Consider the following 22,259-nt stretch of genomic DNA (forward strand, 5'->3'; position numbering starts at 1 on the left):
TCCTTGCTTTTAACTGTCTTGTAGATTTTTAACATCGCTGATAACTTCACTGTGAGTTCCTTCCTTGTAACAAACTGGTAATCAAAGAAAACAAATCTACACAAAGACCATGGCCAACCATGTATGCTTCACTTTGTTCCTGTGGTTCACCACCTCTATGCCAATAGATGAAAGACATGTTTCACCACGAGTTCCTTAATCACAAGACTGAACAGAATTCTAAAATTTGGTGTCAAAACATTATTATAGCTATCATGTGAATTACTGCCCTGATTCTGTCACCTTAGTTTCTCTGAATAACTTCATATTTGTAATTTCTTGCTACATGTTAATATTCTATGACATTGCTATGTGACAATTTGTTCGACCATCCACCACCCAATGTTCTTGCTACAGTAAAAATTGGGGCAGCTAAAGTTGGAGTTCAAAAAAAATCAATGGGAGGGGCAGCTAGGTGGTGCAGTGGATAGAGCACCTGCCCTAGAGAAGGACCTGAGTTCAAATCTGGCCTGAGACACCTACTAGCTGGGCAAGTTCCTTAACCCCAAATGTCCCCAGAAAATAAAAAAATTCAAATCAATGGAAACATGTTGATTCATTGACTCAATTAGATTTTATTAAGCACCTACTATGTACAGGGCAGCTAGGTGGCTTATTGGATGGAGTACTGGGCCTGGAGTCAAGAAAACTCATTTTTCTGAGTTCAAATCCAGCCTCAGACACTTAGGAACTGTGCCACCCTGGGCAAGTCACTTAACCCTGGTTGCCTCAGTTTTCTCATCTATAAAATGAGCTGGAGAAGGAAGATGGCAAACCACTTCAGTATTTTTGCCAAGAAAACACCAAATGGGGCCACAAAGAGTCAGATACAACTGAAAAACAGCTCAACCACAACAACAATTTTTTAAATTGCTGCTATCAGTATTTTCCTATCTCTGGGATCTTTTCCTCTGCCTTTAAGCTCCTTGGGAGTATGTGCCTAGAGATGGTACTGCTGAGTCAGCCTGAAGGTTCTGATTTGTGATTTTTTAGTGTAAAATTTCAAATTGCTTTCCAGAATGGTTGGAGCACTTCATATCTCCAGTAGTGCATCCATGTGCCTGTCTTTCCATAGTCCCACCAACCTTGGTCAGATTTGCCAGCCTGATGGTTGTGAGGTGAAAACTCAGTCTTGTTTTAATTAGTGTCTCATTAGTCATTTGGAGAATCTTTTGCAAACTCTCATTTCCTGTCTTTTGATGAACAGTCTTGGTTGCTGCTGCAGGAGTGCCCATGTGAAGATTTTGCTCTTATCACTGCTTTATTTTTTGTCTCTTTCCTCTAAATTTTAATGTCCTAGACGAAACCTCACTTCTGGTATAGCTGGTTTGGAGAACCCTAATTATCTTATCCAATGTACTTGTTTTCATTGTGGTAGAATCCCCAGGAGAGAGAATGGATGCAGGTCTCCTGGTCCCTCTAGAAGCTCGCTGAAAGCCTCTCCTGTCTCAGTCCATTGTTCCCATATGACCTGATGTAACTTAGGGTCCAGTAACAGCTGCAGTGTTTCAGATGGTGGCTGACAAAAATAACCCTTGGAGCTGCCCCATCTCTAGGACAGAAATGCAGCACCCTGCCTGTCTCAGCTAGGATGGGGGAGAGCTGGGCATGTGAGAGAAAGGGCAGCGCCCCTTTAAACCTTAGACTGGCCATTAATTTCAAGAATGAGTGAGAGGAAGGCAGCCTACAGGGATGTCAGAGGGTTATGCAGGCTGGGGCTGGGCTATAAAAATACCATTGGCTGTTCCCTAGCACGTCCAAAGTGCAGTCCACATGTCTTCCCTTTCCATCCACACCACTGGTTGCTGTGCTTAAAAGAGGGCCAAAAGCGTGCTACTCTCCTGGAGGAACGATGGAAGATTCGGGGCAAACCAAGACCCAAGGGGTAAGTGTTCCAGGCTGGGCAGGAGCCGAAGGCAGGCACACTCTTAGGCGATTAACAAACCTGAGCAGGAACTGAGGAGAGAGGGGCAAAGAAAATGGGCAGGATTTCTCCAGGAGAAAGACAGAGTGGATGGATTCGCTGATAGAAACTGTTGTTGGAGCTCAGTGCTGTAGAAGGAAGCTCAGAAGAGACACCCCACACCTCTGCCCACATGACAGACCTGGCCCCCTTACAGATGTGGGAATGTAAGCTACCTGAGGGCAGGGCCTATGGGGTTTTTAGCTTTGTATTTCCAGAGCCTAGCCCGGCACCTGGTGCAGAGTAAGCACTTCATACTTTATACGATTGAACTCAATTGAATTCTATCCCCAACCTGACTTTATTAAGGGCCAGAATAGATTAGAAAAAGGACTGGGGGGAGAGAGGGAGGGAGGAAGCTGGAAGCATCATGCAGGAAACGGGCTAAGAAGAATAGAACTAAAAGTAATAATACCAACTGACACTTAGAGGTCATTTGAGGTTTGCCAAGTGATATATATGTATATGTGTGTATGTATGTATATACATTCATATATGTGTATGCATGTATACATGTATGCATGTATACATGTATGCATGCATATATGTATGTATATATGTGTGCACGCATGCATGTGTGTATATTTATGTATGTATGTGTGTATGTATGTATGTATGCGTATGTGTGTATATGTGTGCATGCATGCATGCGTGTATATATGTGTGTATATTTGTGTGTGTGTGTGTATGTGTGTATACATATGTATTCTACCCTCACAGCAAGCTTTCCAGGTAGGTACTACAGGTGCCATTATTCTCATTTTACAGATAGGGAAACCAAGGCTCAGATAGGTTGACTGACTTACCCAGTCTCTGAAGCACTTTTCAGACTTAGGTCTTCCTGACTTGAAGGCTAGCACTCTGTTCCACTGCAGCATCTCTTATGCAAACATCAAAGGGTTAAATTAGTTTTTAGTTCCTTATCCAAATGAGACCCTTGAGAGACGCGTTCTGAAGCCAGAAAATGTTGGTAATAGAAACATTTGTTGGAGTTACTTGGATATTGGTAGGGGTTTTTTTAATTGTTTTGCTTTTAACCTAATCAGAGCTTTGCAAACTTTCTCTGTCTGTCTGTCTCTCTCTCTCTGTTCAGAGCTTTCAATTACTATCCTTTTTTTTTTCAGTTTCTGTCTTGTCTCTGCCAAACAATCCTTAGGAGAACAGAGAACTTTTGACAGCTAAATGATGATCTCTTAAGATTTAAATGAGTGATAATGCAGTTAAGTATTTAAATATAGTGGTAATATATTTAAATATAGAGATGATTTATATATCTAAATACAGCAGTAATGATAATTGCATTACACATTTACGAAGTGCTTTCCCCCAACGCAACCCTAGGAGGTAGGTAATTCAATTATTACTATTAAGCTATTTGGCAGTTGGAGAAACTGAGTCTCAGAGAGGTTAAATAACTTGCTTAGAGTCATACCACTAGTAAGTGTCTATGGGAGGATTTGAAGCTAGGTCTCTTGATTCCAAGCCACCTGCTCTCTCTACTTTGCCATAATCATGTGCTCAAATGCACCATACACATGCAATATTGAAGGGAAGGGGCATCCCGCACTACTAGACTGAAAGTATAGTCTTGGGCAAGTTGCTACCCCTTTCTGATTCTCAGTTTACTTACCTGTAAAAAGGGTATCATAATACCTGCTGTACCCTCCTTGCTAGGTGGCCCAAACTGAGGTAAAAGAATCCAAGTGTTTTGCAAATACTTTAAATGTCAGCTATTATTATTATTAATCGTCCGTGAGCTTTAAACCTGTGACTCAATTCAGCAGACACGGCTGCATTGCCTGCCACGTGCTTGGCCTCGAGCCAGGTGCTGAGCCTAAGGGCCCGTCAGTCCCTAGGTCAGGCTTCCCTTTGCTGCCTCATAAAGGGGTTCAGTGTGTCTCTGCAGTCTCATCTTTAGAGCTGCCACACTGCTCTGACCTTCCTGGTCCAGCCCGAGGGTCAGAGCTCTCGAGGAGGCAGGACAGGAATCTGTGGGGTGGCAGCTATGGGGAAAGAAACAAAAACAAAGCCCTGGGAATTGTCTACTCATTCAAAGAATCTAGGAAATCATTAGATGAAGCAAAGGTGGGGGCCCCCTCCTTCCCCTCAGGGTGCCAAGTCCTCTCCTGGCTGGCATTGCCCCACCCCTGGGCATAGGATCACAGGGGCAGGGGATCAGAGAGCTAGGGCTGGAAGGCACCTTAGAAGCCATTCAGTTCAACCTCCTCATTTCAAGGTCCAGAGAGGGGCAGAAAATTGTCAAAAGTTACACAACTAATCAGTGGGAGGGTCGGCATCTGAACCCTGGTCTTCAGACCAGCTCCAGGCCAAATTAGATGGGTCAGTGTCCCTGCCCCACCTGCTGTGGCTCCCTCTGCCTGTTCCCTTATCTTCACCCCTACCCCCCACCCAAGACTGCTTAGGACCCATCTCCAATCTTTCCCTAAATTTTCCCTGTATTCTTTCCTAAATTGGTCTCCCACCTTCAAGTATCTGCCCATTCTAATCCATCCTGCATAAAACCATCAGCTCTTCTTTTTGGTATTTGAGACTGTACAACCTGAACCCATCTTCCCTTAATATCTCTATTACATATACTACTCTCCATACACTGTACTGATGTTATACCAGAAGCGAGTGAGACATGCCACAGAGTATGAGTTTTGAATGGAGAAGTTTATTAGCCGGTGGTCATTCGGGGAAATTATCCCAAACCAAATGACCACGTTTTAAGTGAGAGGGTAGTTTATATAGACAATACAGGGTTCAGTGCTTAATTATCTCTTGAAGTTTACATATGTTACTTTGCAGACTCAGCAAGCCTGTGTTATTTCACTGTTTATGACCATGATACATTAGAGGAACCTCCTGGATAGATTGTGAATACAACATATCAGATAGTTGACAAAGCATCAATTGGAATTACAACCCAGGATCTCTGTCTCCAACCTTTGCCATAACTCCTGAAGCTAGGAAGGCTCAAGATATGGTAAAAGTCATATAATTCAAGATAATGTCTAGGGCCAAGGCTTCCATCCTGGTAATTAGCTTACATTCCTTGGAAATGTCTTAGGGGCCCAGGACACTCGCCAAACAGCAGGAACTCAGTCTGTTTTTTTTCTTATGCAGACTGGGGTTTGCAGTTAGTGGCTGGGGGCAGGGTTTTTCTAGCAATAGCTGGCTACTCAGGTATCACACTGACACATACTGGTTTTCTTGAAGTCCTTCACACACACACACACACACACACACACACACACACACACACACACAATTCCATTTCCCATCTCCCAGTCTTTGCATTGGCTGTGCTCCATGCATGGCATGCTTTCCATTCTTTACCTCTGCCTCTGAGAATCTCTACTTTCCTGCAAAGCTCAGCTCAAATGACAGCTTCTACCACAAGCTTTTCCCAGGCCCCTCAGCTGTTTGTGCTTCCCTCCATAAACTAGGCTTGGGTATATGCTATAGATACTATTATATTACCTCCACTAGTGGCAGTGAAGCAGGAGCTTCACTATTTGTCTTTGTACTCTTAGTACCTAGCCTATGGGCTGAGACTCCTCAATAAAGGTGCTAAGAATTGCTAAAACACCTTTACCCCTTGCCAAGATCATTTGCGTTGCAATAGATCTCTTGGAGGGGAGAAGTTTACACCTGCGGAATCAGTCTCTAATGCTGGCAATGAAGGTGAGATGCCTTCGGCTGAGCCCATCTACCCACTTTACAGCCTGCTTATAGGGCCAGCCCAGCTTGGGGGTGCTCTCCACAGGGTCTCAAAGAGCCTAATGGATTCAGGGGACCAGCAAAAGAAAAGGCAAATTGCAGAACGTATTTAATTCCTGGTTACCCATCTCAGAGTGCCAATAAGGCGGGCAGAGCATAATGGAACTGAGCTAGGAGATGGGATTTCACGTATGGTAGGGAAGTGTGAGGGGAAGAAGTGTGTAATCAGCCTGGAAATAGAGGTTAGAGTCAGATTAGAAAGGGCTTCGAATGCCAACATGAGGAGTTTCTATTTCTTCCTAAGGCCAAAGAGAACATGAAGTTTCTTGAGCAAAGGCGGGACGTGCCCAACCCTGTACTTTAGGTATGTGTATTTGGCAGCTCAGTGGAAGATGAGTTCAGAGAGGAGAAAGCGGTTGTTGGGAGACCAGCTGAGGGACCACTTCTAGGCAAGAAGTGATAAAACTTAGTATAGATGTGGTGTAAGTGGAGAGAAGGGGACGGATGTGGACATGGAATCCATAAGACACTCCTAGGGTACAAACCTAGGAAGAATGATGGTGTCCTTGACAGGAAATGGAAAATGGGAAAGAATAGGTTTGGGAGTAAAGTCCTGTGTTGGATCTGTTGAGGTTGTGATCCTATAGGACCTTTGGGTGGAGATGGCCAATAGACCATTGGGATGTAGGTCTGGAGCTTGGAGAAAGGTGAAAACTGTGGAGATTTGAACATCATCTCGAAGGTGATAATGACTGAAGCCATGGGAACCTAGGAGATCACCGAGCGAGAATGTAGCGTTGACCTGAAAGTTCGGTTAAAGGAGGCAAACAGACTAGGTGACATATAAATTCATATAGTTTATTACCTTAGAGCTAGCAGAACATGATCATGGAATCAGAAGCAAACTTCTGACTGACTGAAAGAAGACAAGGTTTAAGTAACAATCCCAACACCAGTTTATGATCTCCATGTCGTAAGAAAGGAAGTTCTTAGTTGAACAAGAAAATTGACAAGGTAATGCTACTTAGAGATTATGATCACAAGATGCAAATGTCCCTAGGATATCAAAAAAAGAGAAATCCCATTGTTCTGGTTGCAGACATCCTGTCACCACAGACAAGGTACCATTTGTCGATCTTACCTGATCTTTGAAGTTGCTGAGGCAGGAAAGGGCAGTTTTAAACCAAAGCAGTTCAGATGCTTTGGATATTATCGGGGTTCAGATAATCTGAAAGGATTGTCAGTAGATAGAGGACCCAGGACAGAGCCTTGGTAGAAACCCATAATCGGGGCAGGGGGAGGGGCAGACACGAATGGTCACTAGCTACTGCCCATCAGATGGCCCCCAGTGGAGGTCAGAACTCCAGCTGTTCCACTCCTGAATCAGAAGAGATAGTGTGGAAGGCAGAAAAGCCAATTTTTATCCCCTCTGGACACAGCTCTGAACAATTGGCTTTGGGCAGATCATCACCTGGTTGCCTCCCTTCCATTTCTATGCTATTTAAACTGGTATAAAAACTTGATGATTGTCCACTTGGACTTCCTTGCTTATTGGATATATGAATCAAGGGTGGGAGAGTGGCTAAGGCCAGAGCCTAGCCACTGGGGGACAGCATGAGAGAGCCCAAGAGGCTTCTAGCTCCAGGAGATGATAGTCAGTCTCTGACACTTGCTGCCTGAGTGACCCTGATCATACTGCTGAACTTCTGGGTCTCAGTGTACTTACCTGTGAAATGGAGAGGTTGGCCTCAATGACCTCTATAATCCCCTCCACACCTTGCAATCTATGATCCTATGAAAATAACAAACTCTTTTCTATGGCTCTGACTTATAGCTCTGCTGAAGTTGGGAGGTGGGGGGTGGGGTGTCTTTCTCTTTAAGAGATCTGGCTTCACTCTCACTCTCCTCCACACTTTTAAATAATCTAGGAAGCCCAGGTTGATTGCTATCACTTTTTTTAAAAATAACAATGGTTTAAATAGCACACTGAAATAGAAACTGAAGGAGGAATCAGAAGAACTTGGCCAAAGCTGACTGCTTGAAGCTGCATCTTAAGAGGGGAAAATGGACTTTTCTCCCTTCTGTTTCTGTGAATGGGGAGGTGGTGGGGGGAGAGGGAGAGAGACACAGAGAGAGACAGAGAGAGAGAGAGAGAGACAGAGAGAGACAGAGAGAGAGAGACAGAGAGAGAGAGAGACAGAGAGACAGAGAGAGAGAGACAGAGAGAGAGACAGAGAGAGAGAGAGAGACAGAGAGAGAGACAGAGAGAGAGAGAGAGAGAAGGAGGGAGAGAGAGGGAGAGAGAGAGAGAAAGAGAGAGAGACAGAGAGAGAGAGAGACAGAGAGAGACAGAGAGGAGAGAGACAGAGAGAGACAGAGAGACAGAGAGAGAGAGAGACAGAGAGAGACAGAGAGAGAGACAGAGAGAGAGAGAGAGACAGAGAGAGAGAGAGACAGAGAGAGAGAGAGAGAGAGAGAGAGAGAGAGAGAGAGAGAGAAGGAGGGAGAGAGAGGGAGAGAGAGAACAGGGTGTAAAGGACTGACTGGCCAATAGGACAACAGTTTCTCCTCTCCTGTGAATGGGGGAATGGACCAGGGAGAGTAAAGGAAGGTGCTGTTAGCTGAGCTGGGGGCATCCCTTGTGCATCCTGGCTTGTAGATTTATCTGATCTTCTCCCTTCCTCCCTCCACTCTCGTCTCCATCTCAGTCTCTCTAGTGTGCACTTGAGCCCATCAGGCCATCCTGTTAGAGCCACCTCCTGTTCAGGCACAGTCCTTGATGTGGACCTGGATGGGCTTCCTCTGGACTCCCACTCTCTCCATCATGATTCTTAACCTCTCAGTTCCTCAAGAAAACCAAGACCATAAGATGCTGATCTCCCATCTCACCTCTCCAACTGCCTCTTAGACTTCTGGAACTGAATGTTTCATTTTGGGGCAGCTAGGTGGCACAGTGAGTAGAGCACCGGCCCTGGAGTCAGGACGACCTGAGTTCAAACCTGGCCTCAGAATCTTGACACACTTACTAGATGTGTGACTTGGGCCCCAATTGCCCTGCCTTCCCCCCTCAAAAAAAATGACCATACCAAAATATAGTCAATTAATGTTTCATTTTAAACTCAACTCAAAACTGAACTCATCTTTGCCCTTAACCTGTCCCCTCCCCACCCCTTCCCTATTGCTATAGAGAGCAACATCATCCTCCCAGTCCCTCAGGCTCCCAACCTAAGAGTCATCTTGGAGTCTCTCTCTCTCTCTCTCTCTCTCTCTCTCTCTCTCTCTCACCCCCATATTGAATCTGTCACCAGTCTCTCACTTTCACCTCAACACCCTCCCTTCTCTCCTCTGACCCCGTTTCACCCCTCCAGTGCAGACACTCATCACCTCATGCCTGGATTATTAGAATTGCCAGCTAGTGAGGCTGCCTGCCTCAAGTCTCTCCCTATTCCAGTCTATTCTCTACTCAAGCTATTAAAGTAAAAGTGATTTCTCAACCCTCTATTCAAAACATTCCAGTGGTTCCCTATTACCTAGAGGAGCAAATATAAAATTTGGTGTTTGGTATTTAAAGCCCTCATAAGCCCTGCCCCCAACCTTTTCATTTTTTTTAACACCTTACCCCTCCCCTGCCCCTCCAGTGAGGCTGATTTCCTTGCTATTATAAGAAAACCAAACAAACCTCGATTTTCTCTGGCTGTTTCCCATACCTGGACTGCTCTCCCTCCTCATCCCTGCCTCCCTGCTTCCCTGGCTTCCTCCAAGTCCCAGCTATGCCCCCTGCCCAAGTCTTATTTCTAGCTCCTCCGCTCTGTTTATTTCCTGTTTCTGGATGTAGCTGTTCTTTGTTTCCCTCGTTAGAGCCAGAGCTCCTCATGGCAGAGACTGTTCTTTGCCTTGTTTTTTACCCTCAGTACTCAGTACATTACCTGGCATACAGTAGGCTCTTAATAAATGCTTATTGACTCACTGACCAACCCCCATTGCTAGAGGAAGTTCCCTATAGCAATGAAATCATAGATTTAGCCTGAAAGTTTATTTTATTATTGCAGACAGCTAGGAGGTACAGCGTATGACATCCTAGACTCGGAGTCCCGAAGACCTGAATTTGAATCCTACTTCAGGCACTTATTAGCCCTTATTAGCCCTGTGTGACCCTGAGTAACACAAATTGGGAATTTGTCTGAACCTCAGTTTTCTTGACCATAAAATGGGGAGAACAGGAGTACCTGCCTCCCAGGGTTGTTAAGCTCAAATGAGCCTATGTGTGAACAATCTTGGGGCACCGTGTCCATTCTAGTGGTTTTCATCATTGGATTAGGCCCAATTTTTCTCTCTGCTAAGAATAGCTTTTCTCCAGCTGAATCTTCCTGGTGTCCTCAGCATTTGTTGTTAATTTGATTATTCATCTGGGCAAAAGCTGGCTTGGCCTGCTGGAATATGCTTTCTCTCATTAGTGAATTCCCTGCCCCCATCCCCATTCCTGCTCCACAGGGTCCTTCAGGGTCAAGAGCAGAGTCCATCTGCATTTCTAGCTGCCTTTCTCTGTTCTCTGTGTGCATTCACCTTCCTCCTAGGACTTTAAGGGGTCGTGGGGTGGGGGGAGGGTGCCAGCCCAACCAGGACAATGGCTGCATTTTGTTTCCATTATTAACTCCTGACTGCTCGTGTGCACATGGGAGCAAACACACACGCATACACACACACCCCACATACATACCCCACATCCCTTCCATATAAACATGCATGCTACACCCACATCCTACACACACACACACACACACACAAACCATACACACACATAAACAAACACTATGGAGACTTTTATCACAACTGCTGCTCCCTCCCTAATCTATATGAAGCCTTTTTTTCTCGCTCCCTAAATTCCTTTTTATTTTGTCCATATTCTGTTATAATATTGGCTAATATTTTATAGCGCTTTAAAGTTTCCAAAGTGCTTTACAAGTATTACCTCATTTGAGCCTCACAACTACCTACCCTGGGAGGTAGGTGCTATTATTATCCCAGTTTTACACAATGGGAAACTGAGGCAGACAGAAGTTAAGAGACTGGCCCAGGGCCCCACAGATATTAAGTGTCTGCATACACTTATGTGGGCATGTTGTCTCTTGTCATTGAATGTAAGCTCCTTGAAGGCATGGACTGTTGCCTTTTTGTCTTTCTATCCCCCATACCTACCTCAGAATTGGAGCTTAATAAATGGTGTTTGGTATTTAAAGCATTCATAAGCCAGAGTAGGAGCTCAGAGTAGGAGTTTAGTAAATGCTTCTTGCTTCTCCTTAGATCTGGTGAGCTCATTCCTTCATTAACAAGCATTTATGGCACACCTGCTATGTTCATGTTAGGCACTATGCTTGACCACAGCCACACAAAAGTGAAATAACCCCTGTCCTTCAGATGCTTCCATTCTACCAGAGATAGCAATAGGTTTCACCCATTAAAGGAATCTCTTTCCACTTCTGCAGGTCAGCACTTTCTGTGCTACTGTCTTGGGACTGGCCTAGGATTATAGAGCTGATGACCGGGACTGGAACCAGGGTCTTCCTGGCTCTGAGACCACTTCTCTGTGCACTATACCACACTGTCTCCATCAGAAATAGACATTACCCACAACAATAATAAAAACAGAAAAGAATACTGTACTTTGAATTTTTACAAGCACCTGTGATACATTGTCTCATTTGAAGCTTACAGCAACTTTGTAAAGAAGGTGTCTTATTATCCCCCTTTTGTTGATGGGGAAACTGAGGCCAAGGTGAAGTGTGTTGTCTGAGGTCACTCACCTAGAAACTGTCAGGGGTAGAATTTGAACCCAGGGCTTCCTATCTGAAAGCCTAGAACCATACCTGACCACCCTGCCTCACTGAAACACTGAACTTATCTTTGAAGATCACTGAGCAGGGCTCTTCAGAGCCAGACAAGGAGATATGTAACAGAGAATAGTAATAGCATCCCCTCTTCAAGATAAAGGCACATGAGATGGGTTTATAGGTGGGCCCCAGGGCCTTACTTTTTTAATTAATTTTTTTTAGTTTACAACACTCAGTTCCCCAAGTTTTTGAGTTCCAAGTTTTCTCCCCCTCCCTCTTCTCCCCCATCCCCCCAAAGATGGCATGTAATCTGTTACGGGTTCTACATATACTTTCACATTAAACTTCTTTTCCCAATAATCAAATTGTAAAGAAGAATTATAACCAATGAAATGAACCATGAGATAGATGTAGCAAAACCAAAAACAAAAGAAAAGAGAGAGCAAATAGTTTGCTTTGATCTGCATTCAGACGCTGCAATTCTTTCTCTGGATGTGGATAGCCTTTTCCATCATGAGTCTTTTGGAGCTGTCTTAGAACCTTGCATTGTTGAGAACAGCCAAGTCTATCAAAGTTAATCATCACAGAAGCAATGTGTCTGTGGTTGTATACAATGTTCTCCTGGTTCTTCTCCCTTCACTCATCATCAGATCATATGAGACTCTCCAGGTTCTTACGAAGTCCATCTACTCCTCACTTCTTATAGCACAATACTATTCTATTACATTCATATACCAACATTTGTTTAGCCATTCCCCAATTGATGGGCATCTCCTTGATTTCCAATTCTTTGCCACCACAAAAAGGGCTGCTATAAATATTTTTGTACATATAGGTCCTTTTCCCCCTTGTATGATCTCTTTGGGATGCAGCCCTAGAAGTGGTATTGCAGGGTCAAAGGGTATGCACATTTTTATAGCCCTTTAGGCATAGTTCCAAATTGCTCTCCAGAGTGGTTGGATATGTTCGCAACTCCACCAACAATGTAACAGTGTTCCAATTTTCCCACATCCTCTCCCGCATTTATCATTTTCTTGTTTTGACATGTTAGCCAATCTGACAGGAGAGATGTAGCACCTAAGAGTTGTTTTGATTTGCATTTCTCTAATCAATAGTGATTTAGAGTATTTTTCACATGACTGTAGATATCTTTAATTTCTTCCTCTGAAAACTGCCTGTTCACATCCCTTGACCATTTATCAATTAAGCAATGACTTGTATTCTTATAAATTTGACTCAGTTCCTTGTATATTTTAGAGATGAGGCCTTTGTCAGAGATACTGGTTGTAAAAATTCTTTCCCAATTTTCTGCTTCCCTCCTAATCTTAAATATCACCTCAACATAGCTTTGTACTACATCTTCCCCAATCCCTTCTAGAGAGTGATCCGTCGTAATAACCTTAAAAGAGTAAGAGAAAATAAACTAGTTAACTAAAATACTGTAACTAAAGTAATTAGCAAAATGATTTATTGAAAAAAAAAGTCATGTTATGCTACATTCCATACTTTTCAATTTAACATAATCAAAATTATCCGTTTTGCATTTCGTAATGCTATCTCTTGTTTAGTCATAAATACTTCCCTTCTGCATAAGTCTGACAGGTAAACTATTCCCTTCTCTCCCAAATTGCTTATAGTATCAGCCTTTATATCTAAGTCATGAACCCATTCCGACATTATTTTGGTATATGGTCTATGCCCAGGGCCTTACTTTTTAGACTAACAATACCTCTGTCTCTGGTTAAAGACTACTATGAATGAGGATCCCGTTTCTCCAGCAGCCAAGTGACACCCACAACACAGACAGTGTTTACTTTAGAAAGTGAGGTCTTCCATGAAATACACAACGCATACTCCCTCAGTGTGAGGGTTGTGCTTTCTCTCTGGGGGGGGGCAGCAACATAGAAGGAAAGAACCAAGAATTGGAACTTGAGACCTGAGTTTGAATGAGGACCCCTCCTCCTACTAGCTGTATGGGCCCTTGGAGTGGCTTCCTTCCCTCTGAGGCTCATTTTCTTTATTGGGAGAAGGGAAATACTGTTAATAGTTGCCATGCCTCTTTCCTGGGGTAGTTTTAAGGACAGTTTGGAACAGAAAGCATCCTTAGAATCCTAGCCCAAGAGCTGGAAGATACCTTAGACATCCCCCTCCTTTTACAGATGAGGAAACCAAGGCCCAGAGAGGCTAAGTGACTCAGAAATGGAATATGAACCCAAGTCATCTGACTCTGAATCCTGGGCCCTTTCTGCCACACCATCCAATCTAAAAGAAAGCCAATGACAGGGCTGTCTTATCAATTTCCTTTTTGTTAAGTTTCAAGAGCCTTTGTGCTTGAGGTTTAAATCTGAGGTTATTGACAGAGATTTGCCTGGCCTTTAGGCCAGTGCTTGGCACCATGGCTGGCACAGAGTAGGTGCCCAATAAATGCTTATTGATTGATTGATTAGCCTAATTGAAGGTGGGAGACTAGAAGAAAGTAATAGGACTCTTGTCTTGCCCTCTGGGTCTTGGGATTCCAAGACTAGGTCCACTGGCAGCGAGATAGCAAAGCTCTCAGATGCACCAATGACTTTTCTTACTTCCCAGCACCTGCTCCCCGAATCTAAGATCCCGTCTCTCCCACAGAGGTTCACGCTGGTACTGGGGCTGGTCACACTGGTGGCTGCATTTGGATCATCTTTCCAGTATGGGTACAATGTTGCTGTTGTCAACTCTCCCTCAGAGGTAGGTTATGCTGTCAAGGGAAGTGAATTGAATCATTCATTCATTTAACAATATTTCCTAGGGATCTCCTGTGAAAAAAGTTCCATGCTTGCCACCAAGGGGAGGCACAAAATAGAAATGAGGGGTGGATTCCCTGTCCTCAAAGAACCTGTGACCTATGTGACATCTTCAAGAATCTCTCATGTGTTTGAAGGGCCACCATGTGCAAAAGAGATTTGACTTGCTCAGCTTGGCCACAGAAGCCAAAACAAGGAGCCATGAGTGGAAGGTGTAGGGAGGCAGATTTGGGCCCCATGAAAAGAAAACCTTGCTACCAACTGGAGTCATCCCCAAGTGATACAGGCTGTCTCTGGAGTTAGTGGATTACTATCCAGTGGAGGTTCTTCAAAGGAAAGCCAGAGGACCACTTGTTGGTTTGCTACAGAGGGGACTCCCATTGAGGTCTGGGTTGGACTAGCTCCCTTCTAGCCCTGAGCTTTTGTCAGCCTGTGATCTAATAAGAGAGAATGTGGACAGCTGAGAAATGAGGATGGAGCTGCTTTTCTTCAGGTATCCTGACTGGTCAAGGGCTCTACATACAGTAGGTGCTTAATAAAGAGAGTTGTACAAGGGGCAGCTAGGTGGCACAATGAGTAGAACACCAGCCCTGGAGTCAGGAGGACCTGAGTTCAAATCTGGCCTCAGACACTTGACATTTACTAGCTGTGTGACCTTGGGCAAGTCACTAACCCCGATTGCCCTGCCTTCCCCCCTCCAAAAAGAAAAGCAAGTTGTACTGACTGATTTCCCTGGTGACAGCTTTTCTTCAATCACATTGGCAAAGCCCAGTGACAACCTCAACTACCCTTTGAAGGAAACTGCCCAAACATCCTTTCCCTCTCTCAATCTTGCTGGTCTTTGAGTCTATGGATTGGAAAGGGATGGGATAAGGAGCGGGGGTGTTTAATAGCTTTACTTTCCCTCCTGGCCCAAAGCAGAACCCCAGAGTTGGAAGGGATCACAGGGTCATTGAGTCCAAATCGCACTGAAATGACAATTTCCTCTGCCCCATCCCCAACAAGTGGTCATCCACCCTGTGCTTGAAGACTTCCAGTGATGAAGAGCCCTGTTCCTGGTCAGCCATTCCATGTTTGGACAGCTCCTCTTAGTAGGAAGGTTTCCCTAACATCAAGCTGAAACTGACCTCTCTCTCCATATTTCCTACCTATTCCCCTTACTTCTTTCTTCCAAGTCCCAGCAGAACAAGGCAAGTCCCTCTTCCATGGAACTGCTCTTCAGATTCTTGAAAACTGTTCACATGACCCTTCCTGCTGTCAATTTTCTCTTCTCTGGGTAAAGCCAATTTTTTTTATTTTTCCAGATCATGCAAAACTTTTACAACGAAACCTATTATAAAAGGCATTCAGAATATATGAGCAGTACGGTCGTGACCCTGCTGTGGTCTGTCACAGTATCCATGTATCCTCTAGGAGGCTTTATTGGGTCACTCATGGTTGCCCCAATGGTAAATAAATGTGGAAGGTAAGTGAGAAAAGTTCTCCAACCCTCAGGAATCCATCATCAGGCGTCGGCAGAACTTTGAACATTTAGGATTAAAACTTCAGCCTGTGTTCTTATTATATGAGGTGGCACGGGGGATAGATCTCTGGATCTGAAGTCAGGAACACCTGGGTTCAAATCCCTCTCTCGATTACCACTTTTATGGCCATACACAAATCACTCAGCCTCAGTTTTCTCTTCAGTCAAAGGAAGGTAACAGTAATGATGATGGTGGTAAGCCCAAACCTATGCCAAATGCTTTACAAACATCTCATTTGTCCTCCCAGCAACCTTGGGAGGTATAGGTACCATTACTATTCCCACATTTACAGATGAGGAAGTGAGGTGAAGTAATTTGCCCAAGGTCACACAGCTAGCAAGTGCCTGAGGCTGGATTGGAACTCAGGTCATCTTGACTCTGAGTCCAACCCTATCCCCAAGCACCTGACCATTGGTTACCCACCTTTTTCTTGGAAGACTTCTAGCAGGGTCATAGATCTAGAACCGAATGGGGCCTTAGAGGACATAGAATCCAACCCCCTCATTTGATAGACAAATAGAACCGAGGCTCAGTGTTTTTCAGTGACTCTTCCCTTGGTCATGTAACTTGTAAATGCTTGAAGAAGGATTCGAATTCAGGTGTTCCGGACGACATTGAATATTTTCTAGCCACACCGCCCTCTAGAGGCCCCAGTAGTTACTGCATGCCTCTCTTCTCAAGAGAAGGAAGTTCACACCCCCACTTTTTTTTTTCTCTGTAGAAAGGGGACCTTGCTGATCAACAACATCTTTTCCATTGTCCCTGCTATTTTGATGGGCTGCAGCAAAGTGGCCGGGTCCTTTGAGATGATCATCTTTGCCCGAATTGTGGTGGGAATATGTGCAGGTAAACATGAGGATGGGGTATTGTTACAGCCAGACTTACTGAGAAGGCAACAGTAACAGACACTCACTAAGTGCTTTAAAATTTATCAAGTGCCTTCCATACATTAGCTCATTTGAAACTCAATAAACTACAGGTATTGTTTCCATTTCACGGGTGAAGAAACTGAGACTCCAAGAAGTTAAGCAATGATTTGCCCTAGGTCACACAGGTAGTAAGGGTCAAAGGCAGGATTAGAATTCAAGGCTTCCTGACTCTGGATCCAGCTCCTCATCCACTCTGTCACAAGGAGCTCTGGGCATTATTCTGGAGATATTACTTAGCTATGTTTTTTTTGGAGGGGGGGGAGACAAGGCAATTGGGGTTAAGTGACTTGCTTAAGGTCACACAGCTAGTAAGTGTTAAGTATCTGAGGTCAGATCTGAACTGAGGTCCTCCTGACTCCAGGGCTGGTTCTGTATTCGCTGCACCGCCTAGCTGTCCCTAAGGGGCTACGTGTTAAAATGGAGACGGTTTGCTCACTCTGCTAGTCCTCCAGGTACCACGGTAGAGAGAGAGAGCTCTGTGTCTGGAATCAGAGAATTTGAATGCCAACTCTGTGAGTGGGGTTTATTTCCCTATGCACTTATTTCCTCATCTGTAAAATGAAGACCACAGACTAGATCCTAGTTCTGGAGCTGGAAAGGATCCCTTGTCCCTTGGGACAAGGAATCTTTTCTAGCATCTCTTGCAAGTGGTCATCCAGCCTTTGCTTAAAGGCCTCCACTTGGAGGGAGCCCACCCTCTCCTGAGGCACCACTTTCCCCTCTGGGGCAGCTCTAATTCTTGGGTTCCTTACATGGAGCCTCAGTAAGCCTCTCTATAACTGCCAGCCAGCACCCCCAGTTCTGTTCTCTGGGGCCAAGGTCAGTGCCAGGCACATATGCTGTAGGTGCTTAACAAATGCTTGTTGACTGGGTGACTCACTGGCCATGCAGAACAAATCCAATCTGCCTCCTTCATGATAGCCAGAGCTAGCCTGTCCCCTCACTTTTCTTCTTTCCCATCTAAAAATGCTCAATCTTTCCCCATCCTTGGATGACAAGACAGTGTGGACAAGATTGGAGGTTAGGAAATCTGTGGCTTTGCTGGTACTGTTTTAATCAAGTTAAGAGGCTTTAATGATGGAGGAGTTCCTGACATCTCTTTTAAGGATTTGTAAGGACTAGGTGCTAACTGGGGCAGCATCTTTCCAGGATCCCTTTCTAAAGCTGCAGCAGCTGCTACTTTCCCAGCCTCTTCTCCCTCCTGAAATGAATCCTAAAGGCCTATGATGAGTTTTTTCCCCAAGGTGAGGAAATCCCAGTGTGGGAATTCCTTTCGCCTGTGTGGCTTACAGCCCATCTATGACTTAGTAGACAAATAAATCCTGAGGTTTGGAGAAATTAAGTCATGCAGTGAGGGTTAGAGCCCCGATTCAAACCCAGGTCCCTGCTGACTTCAAAAGTGATCCCCTTACTATGTTACCATGCTGCCTGAGGCAATGTAATCAAGGTGGGGTGTAGCTTCTGTGTCCCCTCATCTCCCTCTTTTTGGCTCACCTCCATTCCTAGGATCCTGGTTGCCTGGTGGTCTCGACTGCAGCATCCCACCCAGATCTCCACTCTCTACATGTGGCAGTTATTAATAGTAACTGAGGAAACAACCTGAGGAAAAGCAATTTATAGCTAGGCAGTCGTAATACATGGGTCACTGGACTCCCCACTTAGTCCAAAGACCCTGAATACAGAGCAAAACAGATTCTTATGTATTCAAATAAACCAATTAAATATAAGAAAACAATTAACCAGGATACAAACCAGAATACAAAATTACATAACCTGATTTCCAGTTGGAGGAAAGATTAGACGCTTTTCAAGTTGGGAGGGGGAAAATCTCTATTCTCAGAATGGAGGGATGCTGATGAATTACAACCATCTACATTTATGGAAACATAGGTGACTGATACCATCTAGTTTCTCATGGATGATTTACATAAAAACAAGATGGAGGAGAATATATGTGGCAGCACAAGATGGAGTCAGTGTTTATGAGATGGAATCTGATGGTTCTGATTCCCCTACCAAACCAACTCCGTTTTGTAACTGGTCTTCGCTCTCTCTCATCATAGGAAAGACAGTGTGCCCCCAAGCCTATCCCACCTCATCCAACAAAATTTCTCCAGCCTGTTTTCTCCTTCCAGAAGTTTTGCTGCATGTTGAAGATAATAACAATTCATTTCTCCCAGAGTTGTTGTGAGGACCAAGTGAGATAATAATAGTGCCTGGCACATAGTAGGTGCTATGTAAATGTTAGCTCCTATTTTTATTTTGTTGGCGAAGAGGCCATGTGGCCTAGTGGATAGAGAGCAGGCTTCAGAGTCAGGAAGACCTTGGTTCAGAAATAGCCTCTTTTGAATTTTGACTGTATGACTATGGACAAATCATTGAAACTCTCAGTGTCCCCAGAAACTCTCTGAGACTATAAATTATAGAACAGTTGCCCATTTGTCCTGGACGAGAGTGTTTCCTCCCTCAAATTCCCTATACCAACAAAACCACAGGTTTGTAACCCAAAAGGGGAGGGTGTTTTCAACTATTATTTGAGTGTGTCAAAGAATGGGAAGGAAGGATTTCTCCTCCAGCCAAATCTTGAAATTTCTAGGATTAAGTAAGCCTATTCTAATTAACTTGATTAAGTTAACTAATTAACTATTCCACTAAAGAGAGAAATATCCTATACATACAAACATACCTACAACAGCACTTAGTGGTGGCAAAGAATTAGAAACTGAAGGAATGTCTATCAATTTGGAAATGGCATAATGGTATAAGAATGTGATGGCATGGTGTAATAAATGATGAAAGGGATGGTTTCAGATAAACCTGGGAAGACTGATGCAGAAGTGAAGTGAGCAGAGCCAGGAGAACAGTCTATGCAGCAGCAGCAATATTGTAAAGACAATAAACTGTGAAAGATTTAGGATCTCTGATCAACACAACGACCCACCACAGTTCCAAAGGATTCATCATGAAGGATGCTACCTACCTCCAAAGAGCTGATGGGCTCAGAATATAGATTGGGACATAGAATTTTTTTTGATATTGCTAATATGGGAATTTGTTTTGTTTGAGTAAGGATAATTGTTACAAGGGCTTTGTCGAATGAAGATAGAGGAAGTGGGAGAGGAAAAAGGCACTTTGGTTAATTGAAAATAATTTAATGTATGTATGTGTATGTGTGTGTGTGTGTGTGTGTGCGCGCACGTGCGTGTGTGTACATATATATGTTCCATTGGGTTGGAATGTGAAAAAAAGATCCATTCATCTAAGTTTCAGCAATGATGGAGGCAATACCTTCTGCCCATGAGATCCGCTAACTAGCTATTACTGGTCCTAACTAGCTATTTTCTGCTTCACTAGAATTATAAACCCTTCTTTCCAGCCAAGTCAACTACAATGGAAGGTTTTCATTAAAGATTCATGCATTAATCCATTTCCTATATTCTCTTCTCTTGTAACTTTGAGAAAACAAAGGATTGGGCTTATGTAAATGCTGAGATGGGAGAGATGTGCATGGATAGGCCTGTCAACAAAACTAATGTATCAGAATTTAACTTTCATTTTATCCATGTCAGGACTGTCCTCCAATGTGGTCCCCATGTACTTGGGAGAGTTGGCCCCAAAAAACCTGAGAGGAGCCATTGGTGTGGTCCCCCAGCTATTCATTACTGTTGGAATCCTTGTAGCCCAGATCTTTGGTCTTCGGAGCATCCTTACAAGTGAAGAGGGTAAGGCTGATAAGCACAGCTGTTACTGGTTAGGAAGTTATTCCTTCTCTTACCAGGCATTGAAGGGAGGAAATGTGGAGAGGAGGGAGGATACTAGCAGCTGCAGGGCTGGTCTCCTGCAGAGGCTGAAAGTCTTGAATGAAATAAGATATACTTGTAAGAGTCAGAGGCCAGGAGAGAATATATTCCAAGCCAACACAAAGGTACAAATTTGGAAGATGGGATGTAATGTGAAACAAATAGCAAGTTGGTTCATTCGGCTGAATTGTAGAGTGAAGAAAATGTAGAATTTCAGTCTAAAAGGTGGTTTGGGGAAGGTTGTAATGGGCTGAGAAGAATCAATGACATGGGTTCAAATCTGAGCTCTATTACATAGTACCTGTGTGAAGTTGGACAAACCACTTGCCCTCACTGGGCTTGAGTTTTCTTATTTGCAAAATTGAGGCAGTTGGACTTGCTGGCCTCTGAGGTCCCTTCTAGCTCTGATTGTGCTCCTGTGGTCTCTTGTAGGATGGCCCATTCTCCTCGGGTTGACTGGGATCCCAGCAGCTCTGCAGCTCCTCTTCCTGCCCTTCTTCCCAGAGAGTCCTCGGTACACCTTGATTCAGAAAGGAGATGAAGAAGGAGCCCGAAAAGGTAAGACTTCCCTAGAATATCAGGAGTATGGGATGCTTTGGGGCTCAGGAAGATTGGACTCAGATTTCTCCCAACTCTCATGGCTGTGGTTGGTCTTCTGAAAGTCAAGAGGGCAGCTGGTGGTTATGAGAAGAGCAAATCTTGTTGAAGGCCTCAAGGAGGACAGTTGCTTGTTTTGATATGATGTTGGTTTCAGTACTCTGGACAGGGGGAGAAGACACTCAGCAAAATAGATCAATACATCCAAAAAAATCCCCAAAAAAGTGATTATCCATCTCTGTCAGCTCTCACCTCTTCAAAGGAGTGGGTGGAGGAGTCATCTCATTGTCTCTTCTTGGGGATCAATTCTTTGTAATTTTTGTAATTTTGCAAGATGCATCTTCAATTGCTTTATGGTAGTTGTCATTTCCACTGAAATCATTATAGTCGTGATCCACTGACTTCTGTCTGCATCAGGTCATGTAGCGCTTTCCGTACTTCTCTGTATTCATCTCTTTTTTTACACCACAGTAATATTCCATTACATCTGTGGACCACAATGAATTTAGCCATCCTCCAGGTAACGGGCACCTACTTTGTTTCCAATTTAAAAATGCCACTATTAATATTTTGGCATATATGAGGCCTGTTTATTCATCAGTCAGTTCCTTGGGAAATATGCCTAGCCACAGAATCTCTAGGTCAAAGGTTATGTTATTTTATTTGCATGATTCCAAATTGCTTTCCTATCCTCTCATTCAGCTTTAAAGAAACTGAGAAAGTCTGATAACGTTGAAGCTGAGGTGGAGGAGATCTGTATGGAGGATGAGCTGGAGAGGGCTGCTGGCAGAGTGTCTGTGCTCAAACTCTTCACCACAAAGTCCCTCAGGTGGCAGCTCATTTCCATTATCATCTTAATGGCTGGCCAGCAACTCTCCGGAGTCAATGCGGTAAGTAAAGTAAAGAAAGAAAGGAAGGCTCCTGAGGCCCTGGAGGGAATTAGGAGTCAGTTTTGGTTGGTTGTTGTCCTTCGTTCTGGAAAAGGACCAAAATGCCATCACTATGGTAGAGTCAAGTTTCAATGTGTCCAACTGTGGCTGATCAGACCAATATGAGCTTGGAAGGCTCTACCAC

General features: G+C 44.1%; 1 protein-coding gene across 1 annotated transcript in view; it reads left to right on the forward strand.

The window, feature by feature from the left end:
• Nucleotides 1-1,764: 1,764 nt before the first annotated feature.
• Nucleotides 1,765-22,259, forward strand: part of LOC118838604 (solute carrier family 2, facilitated glucose transporter member 5-like) — a 28,725-nt gene continuing 8,230 nt past the window's right edge. The window contains exons 1-7 of the mRNA XM_036745946.1: nt 1,765-1,924; nt 14,182-14,280; nt 15,641-15,801; nt 16,581-16,705; nt 20,358-20,510; nt 21,021-21,146; nt 21,888-22,075. Coding sequence (XP_036601841.1) covers nt 1,892-1,924; nt 14,182-14,280; nt 15,641-15,801; nt 16,581-16,705; nt 20,358-20,510; nt 21,021-21,146; nt 21,888-22,075 — 885 coding nt within the window. The 5' untranslated portion in view covers nt 1,765-1,891. The remainder of the gene's footprint in view (nt 1,925-14,181; nt 14,281-15,640; nt 15,802-16,580; nt 16,706-20,357; nt 20,511-21,020; nt 21,147-21,887; nt 22,076-22,259) is intronic.

The sequence above is a fragment of the Trichosurus vulpecula genome, chromosome 2 (genome assembly GCF_011100635.1).
Source record: "Trichosurus vulpecula isolate mTriVul1 chromosome 2, mTriVul1.pri, whole genome shotgun sequence".
In the NCBI taxonomy this organism is placed as follows: Eukaryota; Metazoa; Chordata; class Mammalia; order Diprotodontia; family Phalangeridae; genus Trichosurus; species Trichosurus vulpecula.